Source organism: Taudactylus pleione, unplaced genomic scaffold, assembly GCF_031769625.1.
Source record: "Taudactylus pleione unplaced genomic scaffold, aTauple2 ptg000333l, whole genome shotgun sequence".
NCBI classification, from domain to species: domain Eukaryota; kingdom Metazoa; phylum Chordata; class Amphibia; order Anura; family Myobatrachidae; genus Taudactylus; species Taudactylus pleione.
The window spans coordinates 517,425-535,306 of record NW_028284734.1 but is presented as its reverse complement, the minus strand read 5'-3'; the positions used below and the strand labels follow the sequence as shown (position 1 = coordinate 535,306).

At 41.3% G+C, this 17,882-nt stretch overlaps 1 protein-coding gene across 1 annotated transcript; it reads left to right on the top strand.

Annotated features, from left to right (window-relative positions):
• The first annotated feature begins 6,776 nt into the window (after positions 1-6,776).
• Positions 6,777-13,011, top strand: F2RL1 (F2R like trypsin receptor 1). Its single transcript, XM_088443683.1, is given in 3 exon segments — positions 6,777-6,989; positions 10,351-11,093; positions 11,095-13,011. Coding segments are annotated over 3 exon segments (1,167 nt in total). The 5' UTR covers positions 6,777-6,925; the 3' UTR covers positions 11,455-13,011.
• The last annotated feature ends 4,871 nt before the right edge of the window (positions 13,012-17,882 follow it).

The window sequence follows — 17,882 nt, the reverse complement described above, 5'->3', positions numbered from 1 at the left end:
GTTTGGTGTATACAGTCATCATATTACCAGTCCCATTGGACATATTAAGTGACATTGATGATCTAATCCCTTAAGAGATACATATCTCCAACTAATCTCTAAATTAGGGACTGCAGTGTAATCTTTGCTACCTATTGACTGTTTTTAATCGTTGTGTATTTTGGCAATAAATTGTATATTTATTTGTTCTACTAGCGCTACAATTGTTTCTTTTTTTATCTTATGTTCCCTTTTGTGGGTTGCAGTTCCCACATCTTGTAGCTGCTTCTGTAGACCAAATTGTTCTCAGGTTGAGTAGCATTGCGCACCATCCCCCTTCATTTTCCTTGCAATTCTATTTTTCACTGCATATTCTCTACCTCAGAATGTCTTTTTACCATGAGTCTCACTTGCAATGTTGTACGTTATTCTAGAAGACAAAACTACTTTTCTGAACACATTGAAACACAGGTTATTAATAACAGAAATGCTAATGAGGAAACTATCATCTCATTATTTTATGAGTTAAAAGATTTGGTGAAAGATGAAACCCGACATTGGTTAGATAAATGTATGTTGGAAAAATATATTGAAATTAAGAGGATTCCTAGGGGTCTACGTATATTAAAGAATTGTTCCTTTAAAGATGACCCTTTATTCACAGACAAATGGAATGACACATTAGATGCATGCTCTTTTGATTTGATGAAATTATTAATATCACATAGAGAAAGTAAAATAAAAAAGCTTGAAACAGATATAGGGATCATCCATTCCTCACTTTCAGAATTTTCAGATACACCTATTTTTAAAGAGAAAGATAAGGAAATTAATAAGAGGATTGAAAATTATGAAAAAGATATCCTTAACAGAAAGAATGAGAAAATTAATAGGGACAAGTCGGATTATTTAGAAGACCAAATTAGAGCATTCAATAAAAACAAAGATGTCAGTCAGTACTCCCATGTACCCAGATATAGAAGTCGTTCCAGGCGTGGGAGACCTTTTCAATCTAAATTTAGGAGTATATCCAATGAGAGATCGAGATCATATCATAAGAGACAACAATCCAATAGGAGAGTCCATGTAACTAGTAATTTACATTACAATGATAGAATGAGTGATGATTTCACTCATTCACGTCCACTAAATAGGAATAATTCTTACAATTCCTATAAAACACACCCTTTTCAGAAACAAAGAGAAAGAGATCTCAATCACACATCCAAAATACAACTACCGATGAGGATACCCTCCCAATCAGTAGAACACAGAAAGGGAACCCCAAAAAGAACAAGAGACTTAGAACCAGAGGAACAAGAGGGGGGAGAGTGGTATCATCAAAAAAGAAAAAAAGAACATCCAAACAGATATTAAAATCATTTAGAGCCACTGATAAATCACAAAAAGGCATTTTTAATCTGTCTTCAAAAATACTTACAGAAGCACAGACTAGTCTATTGACAAGAGGACTAAAATTTGCCCCTTCATCTGAACCTAATCTTTTCAATCTATTTATGGAATTGAATAGATATACTAGGAATATGTGCAGAAAACGGTATTTTGCCCTAAAAAATGTGAACAAACAAAAAATTACTGGTACACCTATTATCACGGATACAAACGATCTAGATAGAGGTATTACCTTAAATGAGGATGATAGTAGACCATTAAGTGATCTTATGGATCTGTTAGAGGAGGATAACTGCACCCCAGATTCACCAATATTGCTCTTTGATATTGATAATACCCCAAAAAAATCGATATGCAAACAGAAATCACAATTCTACCCCTTAAGTTATAAAAGTCCTCCAATTGTGACGTTTTATGAAAAGACCATGCATGATTTTAAGAATCTATGCACAAAATTTCATATGGGCTTCAGATATATGCAGAATCTAACTGGGGTGGAAATTAAAGCATTAAAAGAGTTACAAAAAGATGCAACAATTATCGTTAAACCAGCGGATAAAGGGGGTGGAGTTGTGATACAGAACACTTTTAACTTTATCTCTGAGGCCCACAGACAGCTCTCTGACAGCAAATTCTATAGCGTATTAGATAGAGATCCCTCTTCAATATTTCAGAAGGAATTACAATTGATGTTGCTGTCATATCAAGAACTGGGTGTCATATCCAAGGAGGAATTTAATTTTCTTTTTTGCACTCACCCTATCACACCCACCTATTATCACCTTCCAAAGATTCACAAATCACTACACAATCCACCTGGGCGTCTAATTATCTCTGGTATAGGTTCTTTAACCACTAACCTTTCACATTATGTTGACCAATTTTTACAGTTGCGTGCAATAACCTTGAAATCTCATTTACAGGACACTACTCACTTTTTAAAATTAATTTCTGGTATACAATGGGAATCTGATTTTTTATTTCTCACTTGTGATGTTTCTGCACTATACACCAATATTCCAGACGATTTAGGTTTAATGGCGGTTGAAGAAAGTCTGATAAAAGATCCAGAGGTCTCTGAGATACAACGTTCATTCATTCTGACCTCCATCAAATATATTCTGACTCACAATTATTTTATTTTCAATGGTGTTTATTATTTACAAACCCTTGGCACGGCGATGGGGACCAGGTTCGTGCCGAGTTACGCCAACCTATATATGGGCGCCTTCGAACAACGCCATATGTGGGATGGGGCTTTTGGCGCGAACCTGGTCCTCTACGCCAGATATATAGATGACTTGTTTTTCATTTGGAAAGGGGATTCACGTTCTATCACTCAATTTGTTGATCACTTGAACTCTAACACTTTTAATCTCACTTTCACGAGCACTTATCACCCTAATTGTATACATTTTTTGGATATTACACATGAAGTGTTGAATAATAAAATAACCACATCTAATTACAGAAAAGATGTCGATTGTAACAACTACCTTGAGTATGGGAGTAATCATCAAAAGGCATGGTTAAGAAATATCCCTAAAGGACAACTGCGTAGACTTAAAGGTAATTGTACCAACGATAAAAAGTTTAAGGAACAAGTACTAGACCTCATGGCTTCATTTCAGGACAAATCTTATCCGTCAAAATTGCTGGAAACAGCCTATAAAGATGTTAGCAATATAGATAGGTCTTTATTACTTCTGTCAAAACAAGAAACAGCTGAAACGACGATAACTACGTCTACCCATCCACGAGTGGATAGTTCTATAGTATTTGTGTCTAAACAAAATAGTGCGTCATCTAAAATTAAACAGATTCATAATAATTTTTCTATTTTACAATTAGACCCCATCCTTAAAAAAGAGTTGGGAGACCATCCGACAGTTATTTTCAAAAAAGCAGATAATTTACAATCCAAACTTGCACCTAGCCACTTTAGGGAGAATAAGAGTAATATATCTACTCAGAGACCCTCGATTATACCTTGAGCCACTAGACCAATAGGATGCTTTAGATGCAACCACAATAGATGTACCACTTGTAAGTTTATAACCAATAGGGAAAATACTTTTGTGTGTGAAGTAACAGGTGAAATTTATCCAATTAAATCTTTTGTAAACTGCGAGACAGACTATGTGATATACTTACTCTCATGTCCCTGCAAAAAGCAATATATAGGACGTACCACCAGAAAATTTAAAGTGAGATACCTTAAACACTGTCGGAATGTAAAAAAGAAATATTTAAATCACAGTCTGTCACGTCATTTTGCAGAGACACACAATTCTGCCTCTGAACTCCTGACTGCTACTATAATTGAGCAGATAGGTTATACAGAAAGAGGAGGTGATAGATTTAGAAAACTATGTGCTAGAGAAGCGTACTGGATCTATGTAATGCATACACTTTTCCCTGAAGGTCACAACGAAAATAATGAATTAGATTTTTAATATCTAACCTTTCCCTCTGCTTTCCCTGTTCATTCATATTTTGTCGTTTTCTCTTATAACTATCTCCTATATATATTGCTATCTCACTTATAGACCCCATACACCTATAAAAGTTTATTCATAAATATACTTATATTATGATATATATATCATTCTGCATTTAGACATATTCAACTGTTTTTACTTATATGATATGGATTTTTCATTCATTTAGGAACATTTGGTTCTCAAATGAGCGATCTATTGAGTTTTATATCTTGTTATTTATATATTATAATAACGCTGTATTGTTACATTTTTGTAATCATATATTTATTTATTCATTTATTTTATTCTTTTTTAAATTTATCTATATTTGTTCATATATTTATATATATATTTATATTTTTATTTTTATGCTTAATGTGTTTACATTCATATTGGTCATCTTTCAGTATGTCTTCACTCATTTTTAATGTCTGTATAATGTTTGCATGTGCATTCAAGTGAGACCATGGTTTAATTACAATTGCTTTTAATGAATGATTATTACCAAGAGGTGTGTAATTGTGGAGCCAATATATACTCTACTAGGAAGTGCAAACCTTCTGAGCCCACCTTCTGAGGAAACCGGAGTGTTGTCCCGGAGAAATGCGTTAAGGCACTTTGGGCAATTACACTACCGTGTATACACCAGCCTTTTGTGGATGTTCACTTCTGCTTTTGAAAGTTCCAGCCGAGAGGAGACCTGTCTGATGCTACGTTGATGCCAATAGCTTTAATCCAAAACAGCCACTTCACACCAGCTTGATTGACGGCTGGACGCATCTCCTGCTCACTGCCTGAATACTACAGTGCTGTTACCCTCCACCTTTATTGAATTGGGTCCCCGCATGCATTGATAGCGGCCATGAATTCCAGCTATACTTATTGAATTGGGCCGCCGCATGCACTGTTGGTGATCTGACTTCCAGCTCCATTTACCACAGCCGCGGTTCAGCGCGCACGGAGAGAGCTTACAGCGGAGGTCCCCACGCTACAGACTGATTCCTATGCAGACATTGGGGCATATGCACACGTACTGTGTGCACTCACTGAAAGTTGGACACATTCTCAGGCTTAGGTGAGCCACACTTATATATTCCTCATACCACGGCTTACACTCCATCTACTTTTTTGGAGATTTATACCCACTTGTTGGTTTGGTGTATACAGTCATCATATTACCAGTCCCATTGGACATATTAAGTGACATTGATGATCTAATCCCTTAAGAGATACATATCTCCAACTAATCTCTATATTAGGGACTGCAGTGTAATCTTTGCTACCTATTGACTGTTTTTAATCATTGTGTATTTTGTCAATAAATTGTATATTTATTTGTTCTACTAGCGCTACAATTGTTTCTTTTTTTATCTTATGTTCCCTTTTGTGGGTTGCCGTTCCCACATCTTGTAGCTGCTTCTGTAGACCAAATTGTTCTCAGGGTGAGTAGCATTGCGCACCATCCCCCTTCATTTTCCTTGCGTATCCTAAAGGAGCTCTATATAATCTCCATTATCTGTCCTGTCTGTAGTCAGAACTTCTGTCAGCTTCTTAAATAAAAATGAACATTTTTAAAGTTTTAATTATATATTGAAATCATGTGAAGTCTTATATGCTTTATTTTTTTCCTGTGCGGGCCAAGGTGCTTTATTTTTTTCCTTGCGGGCCAATGTGCTTTATTTTTTTCCTGTGCTGGCCAATGTGCTTTATTTTTTTCCTGTGCGGGCCAATGTGCTTTATTTTTTTCCTGTGCGTTCCAATGTGCTTTATTTTTTTTCCTATTATTGCCATTGTGTTTGTATTTTTTTCTTGTCAAAGCGCAATGTGTTTGTATTTTATCCTATTCGGTGCCAAAATGTATGTTATTTTTCATGCAAAGAGTTTACTGCTGCTGCGGCGACGCGGCCAGCCGCCGGGGAGTAAGAGGGGAAGCAGCTAGATCCCCTTCCGTAGATTGACCATGACATCATCAGCCAGCGTCCGTCATTCCCTACCATCCAAGTGGGCATAGAGGGGGAATATAACCATGTGGCGAGCGTAGCGAGCCACCGTGCCCGAAGCATGGCGAGCGAAGCGAGCCTTGAGGGGTTAACTTTCTTTTTGTGGTGGGCTGTGTGGGCAGGAAACTACACTTCCGCCCTCACTGCACGTCACTTCCAGGTACAGAATCTGAAGTGGAAATGGTCTCTACCGGGAAAGAGGAGGGGGCCCCGGAGAGGAAATGCACACAGGCCCTCTTTTATGACACCTCTGCCCTGCCTCCCCTTAACAAACGCCACCCCCTCAACAGACCCCACCTCCATCTGGGCTGCGATCAGTCATTTCCAGGGCTGGTTTTCCATCCCAATCCATCCATCCTTGCTAACTAGTGTAATAGTTGATATCCATACCTAATAGGGGGTCTATTTACTAAGCAGTGTTAGGAGACAGAGTGAAAAGTGATAAGGTGCCAGCCAATCAGCTCCCAACTGCCATCTCACAGGCTGTGTTTGAAAAAATGACAGTTGAGAGCTGATTGGCTGGCACCTTATCACTTTCTTATCACTTTTCACTCTGTCTAACACTGCTTAGTAAATAGACCCCTAAAGCTTCTAATAATAAGTCAGTCAGCAAAACACACATTATAAAGCTCTGTGACGTGAAACAATGTTCTCTCTTTTGCATGCGGTTTATTTGCTAGGACATGCCACATCCCCTATCACTCCTCGCAGAGTTATATGTTTCTGTGCTGCATTAACGATGAGAGCAGCTGACGCAGTAGTGACCTGGAGACCTCTGCATACCTGTGCGGTGACGTCCCCTCACCCTTCCCCGGTTCTACGTTGTACACACACACAGGTGTCGCTCATCATGGGATCGGTATCAGTGAAACCTGCGGTGGGCGTGGAGGATAAATCGTCTGACGTCACGTCAGGGGCGGAGCCTACGCTAGTCGCGCGCCCAGAGTTCACTTCTAGCTGCTGTCTTCTTGTTAGTTGTATCAGTTTGTTAGTGCTGTGCTGGGAGAGACACCTCATACTCTGTGTGACCCGATCTATAAACTATCCGGGATGTGGGGTCGGGGGCTCCTGGTCGTGGCGGTGCTGCTCTCTACCTGCTGTCTGACAGTGTCAGGTACGTTCTTATGTATATTGATAAATCATTTTATTATATAACTTTCTCTTGGCACTTTGTGGCTGCACACATTATTGTTTGAAGGAATTGCCAGTCCCGGTATATACCTTGATGGGACTTTTAGTTCTACAAAAGTAAGATAAAAAAGTGTTTACCTGTGTGGGAGGAGCTGTGACTTCCTGGGACGCACCCTGGGGGCCCAGGTACAGAGTCTGCAGTCACTGGCCGTCTGTTGCTAAGTGGAAATCTACTTGTATTTCAGACCAAGTGTATCATTGTATCTGTCTGCCAGGAATGCACGCCCATTATTTCAGGGTATTATTAAAGCTTGCTCTTACTAATTGCAGCAGAATAGACCATTTAAATGGCCAAAAAAACAAACAAACCCTTGAGCAATGTGTTTTCTATATTCTGTACATATTTCATGTGTTTAACTATTGGCTGCAGCATGTTTACAAGTATACATGAAAGTGTTTGAGTTGGTCACGGTATTGTAGCTCATACAACAGAAATAACCTTGTGTTCTAGGACTTTTAGAATAAGGAGATGATTGTTCTCTAGATAATGAGAAGATGCTGCTTCGTCAGTGGGTGTCATTGCGGATTAAAACGTTCATACCATAAGAACATAATAGGCGTTTTACTCATTTCAAAGCATGTCAGTTGTTGTGAAATACCTGTTTAGGTTTGTGTATATACCCTGTGCCTCCAGTGGTGCGGAATAATGACCTGCTGGCAGGCCAGACAGTCTTGTGCTCCCTGTGACCTCTGTGATGACTGCTAAGCTACTAGTCATTTGTAATTACTCCTCCTACGAAAATCTTTTTGCGTGGTCATGGGTTGTAATTTTGATACATTGATCCATGATGCTAGTTAGTTACTGGTTATCATGTGAACTCTGGGTGCGCTTTGATCTAGCCTACATATAAACTTAATGACCCATTTTAGAGAACTTTATTAAATGTTCACAAAATATTGTGGTCCATTGTAAATAGGTGGTAGGGGATGAGCACATACCTTGTGACTGGCCTGGCTTGCATTGAGGAGGGGGGGGGAAGGTGGGGGGGGGGGGTAAATCCTCTACATCAGAAGTTCCCGAATCCTGCCATTGCAGTCCTGGTTTTAAGGCTATCCATGGTTGAACACAGGTGGCTTAATTAGCACCTCAATTTGATTAAACCATATGGGCTCAAGCATGGATATCCTTAAAACTTGGGCTGTAAGGGAACCTTTGGTCTACATGGTTTTTAATGAGTTTATAAGAAACTGGTCTTCATGTGAGTTTTTTTTTTTTGACAGTCTAATAGAAATACAGTGCACTCTCTAGATTCCTTAACACTACTGCTGGTAGTTGCTGGTCTGGTACGGCTTAAAGTTTATACAGTAAATGAGCAGCCAAGCATACCACATTCCCACCTCCCAAATCCTCAGCGAGCCTGAACTGGTTTCCCCGATTACAGGGCTATAACAAGTGGTCAGTGCCTGTATGAGGAAGAGATGGGCTAGACATGGCAGACGGGCTCCTTAGCTATGCTACATTTTCTCATCTCTTATAATAAGCAACCCTTTGTTAGTAAAGAGTGTATAGATTTTAGGTGTAGTTTTCCTCTAAGCCACTTGCATAACTGCACAACAACCACTTCGTATTAATGACAGGCAAACTACTGTCAATGGGGATGTGTGTAATTGCTTGGAACATTTAAATGCTTTGCTTCTCTCTGAATTTAATAATGTCTGGGCCAAGCAAAGACTAGGTTCAGTGCTTTTTTTTTTTTTTTTTTTTTTTGGAGGGGGGGGGGGGGTTGTATGACTAGTAATGTTACAGCAATGGTGGGTGCATCATCAGGAATTACATTTTCATCTAAGGAACAAATGCAGGTGTTAATGTTATAAATAAGAAAATAAAACTGATAAAAAATGAGGTGTGCTGAAGTGGGCATGATCACTCCATCTTGCTAGCATGGCTGAGCCTGTTTGGTAGGCTTGGGCCCCTATACGTTGTACCATCCATCCCCCCCCCCCCCCCCCCCCCCCTCTTGTCAGCACCCCCAGATGGGCAAATGCTGGTGTCTTTTAGTGAAACTATTACTGTTAATAATCTTGAAGATTAGATTGTACATCATTTGCATGCAACCAGAAATACCAACTGGTCTTTTGTGGTTATTCCCAATTTGTATGGATTATATAATGGCTCTGAACACAAGGGTGTCCCATAAATATTTGGTATGCCCGTAGCTGCTGTCTTAATGAAGACACAGTGTACCTCCTGTTGTGTACCATGAACAGGTCTGCCAGCTGGGTAGCTCATGGATTCTACTAGAGGTGACTTATGCTTAACTTGATTACTGGCTAACCATCACATGACCAGTTCTATGCTAATTATATAAGACATCTGTGCTGCTACGCGCTGTAAGTGATGAGCTAGTAACAAACAACAGATCACTTTTCATATGCTACTTGACTGTGCGGCATTTTTAATTAGACGCGAAAAGTCCTGTACTTTTCACACGCCTGACTTTTTGCTGACATCGCTGGTTTTGCCTGCAAAAAAAGTATGGTATGCATGTCCCCCGCTTATCCCTGTACTAAATTCCAAAGGATGCGAAAAACGCGTCCTGGCGAAACTCAAGCAGGTGAAAAGTGCTGTCAGAATTGAGGAAATCTGCCTGACTCCCCCAAAAGACGCACTAACATTGGGGATCATGGTAGATGTCCCCGGATAGCCCTGCTGAAGCTATTTGGGATACTTAAATGCTCTAATTAGCGTCTTTGAACAAGTGGTGAAGAATAGCATTTAGTAGGGTTTTTTTTTTTTTTTTTTTGTGAAACTAGTCCCAGTAAATTTGGGGTACGTGAAAATGGGTGCACAAGTGAGGTGTTAAAAACACACCTACAGCAAACACCTGCAATAACAAAAAACTCCCTCATACTTGCAAACCCTCAAGTCTATTTCGCTAGTTTTTAAGTTTGTGCCCCAAGTTTGAACTTTTTTGCCCTCTTTTCAAAGTCATTTTTTGGGGTGTTTATTTAAGGAATTTCTTGATGCAGTTAACCTTTTGGGGACCTGTCCTAAGGGTGCATGGTGGTTTCCGCACCTTTGCACCCCAAAATCGCAATTCTGCACCTTTTTTTGACAGTTATTCATAGGGAAACTCTACTGCCGGGTACATTGCATTGCGCTTTCGCACTGGTGAGAAGTTTCCACAATTGAATACCGGGATAAGTTTAGCTGGCTTTTCACCGCTAATTGAATATGGCCCTTAAAGTTAGGTACTTAGGAGGCTGACCTGCTCGTGTCACACAGCTTTAATCAATGCATTGTACTGAACAGAACATTAACGTTTCATTTTTTTCTCTTGTAGGCCAGAATAAAACATCGGCAAAAAGGGGAAGAAACTTTGTGGGCATTGAAACATTTGATAACCGTACTGGGAGATATGGCTATACAGTGAATGAGTTTGCGCAGAACGTTCTGACAGGTGGCCTGACGAGAGTCTTTCTGCCACTGGTGTACATCATTGTCTTTGTCATAGGTTTGCCAAGCAATGCTATTGCATTATGGGTTTTCTTTTTCCGCACAAAGAAGAAGCACCCAGCCGTGGTCTACATGGCCAACTTGGCAATGGCAGATTTGATGTTCGTTATCTGGATTCCATTAAAGATTTCCTATCATCTGAATGGCAACAACTGGATTTATGGAGAAAGTCTGTGTAAAGTACTTGTGGGTTTTTTCTATGGAAATATGTACTGCTCAATCTTATTTATCACATGTCTGAGTGTTCAAAGATACTGGGTTATTGTGAATCCCATCTCGCACACCCGGAAGAAGACTAAGATTGCACTCATTGTATCAGTGACCATATGGATTATAATCATGCTAAGCACCATTCCATTGTATCTCTATGATCAGACCGTCTACGTCACCAACCTCAACATCACAACATGCCATGACGTCTTGCCGCTCAGCATTGCGGCTAACGATATGTTCAACTACTTCCTCTCCCTTGGGATCGGGCTCTTCTTCCTCCCAGCTGTCCTGATCACAGTGGCTTACGCACTCATGATTAAGACTTTGAATGCATCCATCACAGACGAAAATATTGGCAAAAAAACGAAAGCGGGCCATCATGCTTATTATCACGGTGCTAATCATGTGTCTCGTGTGCTTTCTGCCCAGTAACATTCTGCTGTTGGTTAACTATGGAACTATACAGAAAACCCAAGTAGGAAACGTCTATGCATTCTATATCGTGGCCCTTTGTCTCTCTGCCTTGAACAGTTGCATTGATCCTTTTGTCTATTATTTTGTGTCCAAGGATTTCAGAGAGAATGTGAGAAATATGTTCCTCTGTCGCAGCGTAAGAACTGTGGAGAGAATGCAGATCTCATTTAGCTCCATGAAGTATTCCAGAAAGACCAATTCATACACCAGCAGTTCCACGAACACAAAGACAAGTACATGCTAAGGGACATTCTTCCATGGACCGTTCAGTAACAAGTTTGGTCTAGAAGGCCGTTGATTTATATGCTGCTTTTCTGTGTGAGAATGCTGGCCCTTCCAGCACAGGGAAGCTGGATATTTGTTACCTATTTTGTTTTGTTTTTTACAAACTTGTATGTATATAATATATATGCATATGTATGTGTAAATATTTTTAGAAATGTGTTCTGTGAATATATTTTATACTGGTTTCTGTTCTTTTGCAGCAACACAAGCTAATGCATGTCACCATCTGCACAAGGGCTCACCCACACGAGCTTTATCAATGTTTACTGATCATCTGCATTAATCCGTTGCTATACAGTGACCTAAATCGTCCATTATATCATCAGTTAATGCATGCTAAAGTGGTATAAATATTAGAAATATGGACAAAGATGGCCAGATCCATGCAGTGGGGTGGTTAAAGCAGCAGAATAATGGGCAAGAGCACTTGTTCTTTCGATTCCTTGTTAAAGCTCATTGGGGGAGATGGAGAGAGATAAAGTACCAACCAATCCGCTCCTAACTGTCATTTTTCAAATACAGCCTGTAAAATGAGTTAGAAGCTGATTGGTTGGTAATTTTATCTTTCTCCACTTTAGCTCTCTCAAGGGCTTAGTACATATTACCCTTTGTCTGCAATGATAAATGTGTGTACTGATGAGATTTTTGGTGGACACAAAGGCCCGTTTGCCTTCTGCAATAAGAGATGTCAGAATTCTGGGCTCTGAACAGGATACAGTTGCATTCAGTTCAGAGAACACCTGGTGTCCAGTCCATGGGAGATGAAATGAACTGCTGAAGTGGCTGAGAAACTCCTAAGGGAGCTAGATGGAAACAAAGACTTTAGTTAACTTTCCACAGGGCTTGTACTAGCGATGGAGTCCTTTCTGGAGTTTGAATATCTCATTAATAAAAAAAACTGAGTTATATAATTAAGCAAATGGAGCCCGTGGACTAGTTTATAACTGTTTCAACTGGGTTTTAACCGCCACCTGCACTGAAATTGTTCTCGAGCTATGAATGTATTGAGCTGGTGAAAAATCCAGACTGAAAAATCACATGGTAGAATTGCATCGTGAGTGTGAAAATGCGTTACATACACAAGGTGGGATGGGGTGTCCAACCACTTTTTAATGTTCGAGAGAGCCATCCAGTAGATCAGGGGTAGAAAACATATGGAACTACACATCCCAGCATGCCCTGTCAGTTTTTCTGTTTGGACATGCTAACACGGTGGCAAAGCATGTTGGGATGTGTAGTTCCATAGCAGCTGGAGTGCCGCGAATTGCCAAGCCCTGCAGTAGATCAAGGCACTTCTGCATATATAATGTTTGAATAGCCTAAACTGCAATTAGGAACCGGTTTAATTGAGGAATTTATGCAGTTATGTGCTGTACGTGTCTGCGGGATTTAATTATATTCCTTCAATAGGCAATGTGAATATTTAGATACTATTCTTATTTGTATATTTTGGCTGTACTGTATATACTTTCTATATTTTGAATCAATTTTAAGTGTATAAAGATTATAAAACTAATGCTGGGTTTGAGTTTTTTTTACATATCCATAATGAGAACTTTTCTGTCCATATTAAACAGCTAATCAAGACCACTAGAAGCCTTTTACTTTGCTATAACCGCCATAGTTAAATAGCTGAATACAGTATATTAATTGAGACGTATACTTGCCTTATTGATGTGGACAGCCGCTTGTAAACTATCCACTTCAAGTATTCTATGCCACTGGACAAGTGTGGGATACTCTGTGGTTTCCTAGCTGCAGCACTTGGAACCATGACACACTAACTAGAAGGGTTATCTTATCTGGTCTATTTGGTGCTGGTCTCAGTGTTCGCCATGGATGACACTTTGGAAGTTACACACATAAGTAAAAATGGTAATTGTCTGAGGTCAATTCATAGCTGTTTCTGTAAGGAATAAAAAATGTACCAAGGTAAATTCTTCTCTCAATGTGGGTTAACTTCAGTACAACCTCCAGTCAGTGGTCTCTGGCAGACTGTCTTTTATTATGTTGTTGCCTCTGGGACATCCCGGAGTTTGATACCATGGTAGTATGTTGAAAATCTCATCATTGTGACTAGCTGCCGAGAGTGATGCGGTCCCCATTGATGGCAATGGGGACCTGGTGCTGCCTTTCCGGCCAGCGAAGCCTTACAGGCACTGCTGGGTCCCCGTGTCATGCACATGTGCAGACGGACCGTCGCACATGCACAGTACACAGGAGCCCGTCACTGGCAGCATTAGGATGCTAGCAGCCGAGCGGAGGACCTTGCTGATTAGGAGGACTTCGCTGGATGGGTAAGTATTGATAAACACCAGTAGCTTTTTTGTTTGTATCATTGTGATGCTAAACTACAAATGCTGCTGGTGTTTACCATTGTTAATAAATGGGGCCCTATATCAGCTTCTGTCATTTTACAGGCTTGAAAAATGACAGGAGCTGATTGGTTGGTACTTTAGCTCTCTCCAAGCTTTGATAAATCTCCCCCTCTATTACTGATATTTCAACGCTTGCTTCTTTTTCAATTTTAAGTTTTGTAGTGCTCTTCTAGCTGACAAAAAGAGAAACCATAGTATAGAGGTTCCTAAACTCTGCTGTTACTGTACAGTTTAAGGATATCCATGCTTGAGTCCAGAATGTTAAATCAAATTGACTGAGGTACCAATTAAGTCCCTTGTGCTGAAGCGTGGGTGTCCTTTAAAACATGGACTGTAATGGCGGGGTTTGTGCTATGGCAGAGGTGTCCACTTTCCTTTTTAGGTAGAACATTTCTGTAATAAAAGCTGTTAAACGTCAGCAATTTTCCATTATGATGAATGTACTTTTCTATTTCTGTGCAGCTATTTTCCCCTAAGCTGTCCTGGATGCTCTATCAGCCGGGGTAGGCTATGTATAGCACTCCAGCTGCTGTGGAACTACACATCCCAGCATACCCTGCAGCAGTTTTGCTGTTAAGGTATGCTGCAGATGTGTCCACACGAATACCCCTTTTACACCAGAGCTAAAACCCGGGTAGCTCCTTGGTGTAAAAGTGGACCAGGTTCGATTCCTGTGAAACCCTGCAGTGTAAACTGCGCGATCCGGGTAACGATGACCTAGAGCACACTGGCAGATTGGTCGGCTTCAGTGGCACTTGGAGATGACATCATCTCCAAGCGTCCACTTACACGCCGGAAAAGCCGGGTCACAGCAGACTCTGCTCCGGTGTGAACAGCGCCGACTCGGGAATCTCCTGGGTCAGCGTGGGCTAAATCCCGGGTCTGACCCTGTTTGGTACCCTGTTCCAGCCTCCGGGTCACACTCGGAATTTATGTATAAAAGCAGTATAACATATTCTCAAATCACGCCAAATAACCCCGTTTGGCGTGCTATAGATTATGTGAATAAGCCCTGAGAATCAATTTTGTATGAAATATGTATGTTTGATTCATTAATGTGACAAAAGTACAAAGCACAAGTGCCATGGATGCTGCCGCTGACCTTGCATGCAGCAACGGTATGCGTCTGGGACGTCAACCTGGGAAAAAGACAGAGGACTTATGTGTAAGCCGCACCATTCATCTCAATGTGCAGCATTGTGGGTAATCTGCAACTTTATATCAACTCCATTGCAGCAAAAATACTAATCTTAAAACACATTATACTGTAAGTGACTTTGGATGCAGCTGTGATGGGACACAGATGCTAAATTAAGATGTAGGTTCGAAAGTCAGATTATTTCTACCCATGGCGGAGACTAATATCCCTCTTACACCAGAGCAAAAACTTGGGTTTTTGCTGGGTCTACCAAGGTCGCAGCTCAGTGTAAAAGGGTCCATGAAAAATAACCCGGGTCCAGTGACCCAGCAATCCAACCCAGGTAGCTACCAGCGTCTGACCCAGGATGGACTTGGGGAATGGTGCAGTGTAAATGGCGCAACCCGGGTTATCCGACCTGGGTCATGCCTAAAATGAGCTGATTGGTGGTTTTGGAGCAGTTGCCTCCCACTTTTTTTATGACCTCAAAAGTTTAGCAGGACAGACCCAGATTCAGTGTGAGAGTAACGCAGATCGATGGTGCTGTGTAATACCCCTTTCACATCGCAAACACTGGTCGGACCCAGGTTTTGAACCTGGGTCCGACCCTTTCACATCGCCTTAATAACCCGGGTTATTGCAGATTTGGTGCCTTTTAACTCAACCCGGGTTGCCCATGTTAAAACAGTGTAATGTAATTTTTAAAGGATTTTATTGGCTCACAATTATGATGTTTTCAGTAAAGAAAAAGGAGGGGCTGGGGGATGCTTGCAGTGCAGCAATCATGGCCGACAGAGCACATGTCACAGATGCAGCCTACATTTTGCTGATGTTGCGATAAGTTATCGAATCCTTGACAGTGCCAGTTATCTGTTTACATATTTCTTCCTCACCCCTGATCCGCAGCAACTCCCTTACTTCTTCATCACTCCAGTTTGCCATGATTCCTCCAGTGAAAGTAAAGTGCAGTATAGTACTCTGTGCTGTCTGTATATAGCTTATTATTAGCTGCCTGTTCCCCAATGTGTGCAGTGCAGGACAGTAATGTAAATACAGAGACACGTGCTCTGTGTGCAGGCTGGTCAGCTGACTGGAAGAAGCCAATCAGCACTATTTTCTCAGTCGAATATCCCGGGTCTGTACCATCTAAGAGCCAAATAACGCGGGTCCGACCCGTGTTTAACTCTGGTTGAAATACCAGGTCGGTCGACCCAGGTTATTCATTTTGGTGCATTTAAAAATCATGTCGACCAGTCAACAACCCGGGAATAAACTGGGTTATTTTGGCGTTGTGAAAGGGGTATAAATGGTGTCTGACCTGTGTTGGCACCAGGGCGGGCCAGCTGGCCCATTACGCGAGGTATGGCGGCAAGTTGCAAGGGCGTCATCTGTCCCGCCGCTGTCTCCCACAGCCGCCGGAATTACAATGAGTCACACTGACTCACATGCCGCTGCGCAGCGGCAGCCAGCCACAGCCGCTGCCTGAACACTGGCCCATACCTTGCTGATTGACAGCAGGCCGGGCACGGCTGGAGGGGGAGGAGTGGCCGCTCTCTTCTCCTCCCCTCTCCTGAGCTCCCCCCTAGACAACGTAAGAGTCTGTGCCCGGCTAGAAGGGGAGGAGGGGCCATGCTCTCCCCGCTCCACACCTCCAACCCCGGGGATCTGACATCACAAACTCGTGACTATCCCCGGCGTTAAGTCCAAGGTTAGGGGTAGCCATCCACGGGCTGCAGCCCCAGGTAAGACAATTTAATTACTTTGTATTTATCATGCACTGGCCGTCACCCTCTCCCTGTCGTCACTGTCACCCATTGGTCATTCTTTCCCTGTCACCCACAGCTGTCAGTCTCCTGGCGTCACCGTCTCCCTGTCACCTAGTGCTGTCACCTTCTCCCTGTCGTCACTCTGTCACCTAGTGCTATCACCCTCTCTGTTGTCGTTGTCACCTCTCCCTTTCACCCTCTGCTGTTGCCCTTTTCCTGTCACCCACTGGCTGTCTCCCTCTCCCTGAATATGTATCTTAGGGTGTATTTGTAGCTTCACACCCAGGGTGGTCCTGCTGTATAGGGGCCCTATACCATTTTTATGTGGCGGTCTGTGTGTGTGTTTTAAATTTTCATATAGGGGCCTATGTGTGGTTTTTTTTTCATGCAAATCCTATATGTTTTATTACTTTTATGTGGATGCTAATGTGTTGGTTTTTTTTTCATGTGGGGATATTTGTGTTTTATTTTTACGTGGGGGCAGAATGTGTTTTGGGGCCTATGTATGTGTTTTTTTTCATGCAAAGCCTATGTGTTTGTTTGTTTTTTTCCCCATGTTGTGGCCTTTGTATGTATTTTTTATTTATCACGTGGGGCCCCACACAGTGGAGGTTAATGTGTGTGGGGTTTTTTTGTTCCCACGTTTGGGTCCATTGTATATTATTACTAATGCTGGGCATACACTCTACAATTACCTGTCAGATATCTGTCAAATCTGTCTGGTGGGAAGGAAAATCTGGTCAGTTTTCTAGTGTTTGGGAGCAAATTTCTATTATTTGCTCCCATACATTACCAGATTTTCATTCCAACCAGCCAGATTGGACAGATATCTGACAGATAATTGCATAGTGTATGCCCAGCATAAGGATTCTGTATTGTCTGATGCAGGAGAAGGTCCATGTGGGGTGATACCATTAGTTACTGCACTTGGTTACAACCAATCCTAGTGACGCCACTGAGTATAGTATTAAATTATAACCATGTGTATGTAAAGCTGGTACTTTGATCTACAGATTCCATTTAGTCATTGTTACATTATTACATGCACTCCCGATACTTCACACACCGAAATATGAGGCTTTATTTCAACAAGGGGCGCCAAAAT